At 30.1% G+C, this 1,074-nt stretch overlaps 1 protein-coding gene across 1 annotated transcript; it reads right to left on the reverse strand.

Moving 5' to 3' along the window:
* Positions 1 to 599: 599 nt before the first annotated feature.
* Tsp_13665 (conserved hypothetical protein) lies at positions 600 to 1,033 on the reverse strand. Its single transcript, XM_003367302.1, has 2 exons — positions 958 to 1,033; positions 600 to 673 (listed from the first exon to the last, which is right to left on the reverse strand). Exons 1-2 carry the CDS (start codon positions 1,031 to 1,033, stop codon positions 600 to 602), a joined length of 150 nt encoding a protein of 49 aa, XP_003367350.1.
* Positions 1,034 to 1,074: the final 41 nt, after the last annotated feature.

Here is a 1,074-nt window from a genome sequence, read left to right on the forward strand (position 1 = left end):
CTCAGCTCGCATATATGTATATATGGAAAAATGACAATAAAAATTAACAAATTATACACCTCTTAATTCACTTATGAAATACTTTTCAAAATCATTACGCAACGCCCAATCAAAACTATTTCTGCAATAACTAATGCGTCAGAAAGCTTAAATGCAAAAGCATGCATCAAAAAGAACGTTCATCAACAAGCTGTCATAGCATTATATTTATTTACTTTACTCTTAACAGGCTTTTCAATAAACCTATATCAACATGTCAGTACTGAAAAAATCTCATATTTCACATCACTTTTTCGATAAATAAATAAATGTGACGTTAAATAGAATGTCAATCTATTCAAATTAATTCAAATATGCTTCAGTATATTTAACAAATGATCTTTAATGAAATAAGGAAATAACTTTTTTAATATATAATGAAAAATTTATGTTTACAGATGCCACACTTTTGAAATTTCAAAAATTATTTAATCTAGCAAAAGAATCAGCTAACAGCAAATCTAATTTCCCATTATATATATAAATATATATAAGGTTAACTAGTAGATTATTTTCTCATACTTTACCCAAGTAAATGAAAAACAGCTGCACAAATAATATCAAGAAGTTCTTTGTGCATTCATTATCTCACTGATATTAATATAAAAAACATCATTTCCATACTCTAACACAACTGTAAATGTAAATGTAATTTTTAGAAAAAGATGCCAACAGTAAATGCTGAAACCCTTCTGTCATTTTTAAAAAAACTTAACTGACTGACACTGTTTTATTTTTAAATTATTTTTTACCTTGTCTCCTTGCAACGGCTTTGATGGTTCAAGATGCTCAACGTAAACTGAAACAGCTTTCTCCAGAGATGGAATGAATACTGTGCACGAATCTCCCTGAAACAATAAGTGAAACAACTTTACAAATAAATACTCGACAAATTTATTCAACATATGTAGATATTACCCGTGACAGCTTGCACCACTCCAACGCGACCATTGAGCATCCGATCGACAGGATAATCGCGAATCACAACTTCCATGTTTGGCTCTACCCATTCGCCCAGATTTCCCGTCAAAACCT

The sequence above is a fragment of the Trichinella spiralis genome, assembly GCF_000181795.1.
Source record: "Trichinella spiralis strain ISS 195 chromosome Unknown Scfld4501, whole genome shotgun sequence".
Taxonomy (NCBI): Eukaryota; Metazoa; Nematoda; class Enoplea; order Trichinellida; family Trichinellidae; genus Trichinella; species Trichinella spiralis.

What these genes read in the sequence shown, in the direction of transcription:
- Tsp_13665 (XM_003367302.1), bottom strand. Translation starts at nt 1,033, where the DNA reads ATGGAAGTTGTGATTCGCGATTATCCTGTCGATCGGATGCTCAATGGT. An exon ending in AGTGGTGCAAGCTGTCACGG is followed by an intron (nt 674 to 957) that starts GTAATATCTACA and finishes TTACATTTACAG; the next exon opens with TTGTGTTAGAGTATGGAAAT.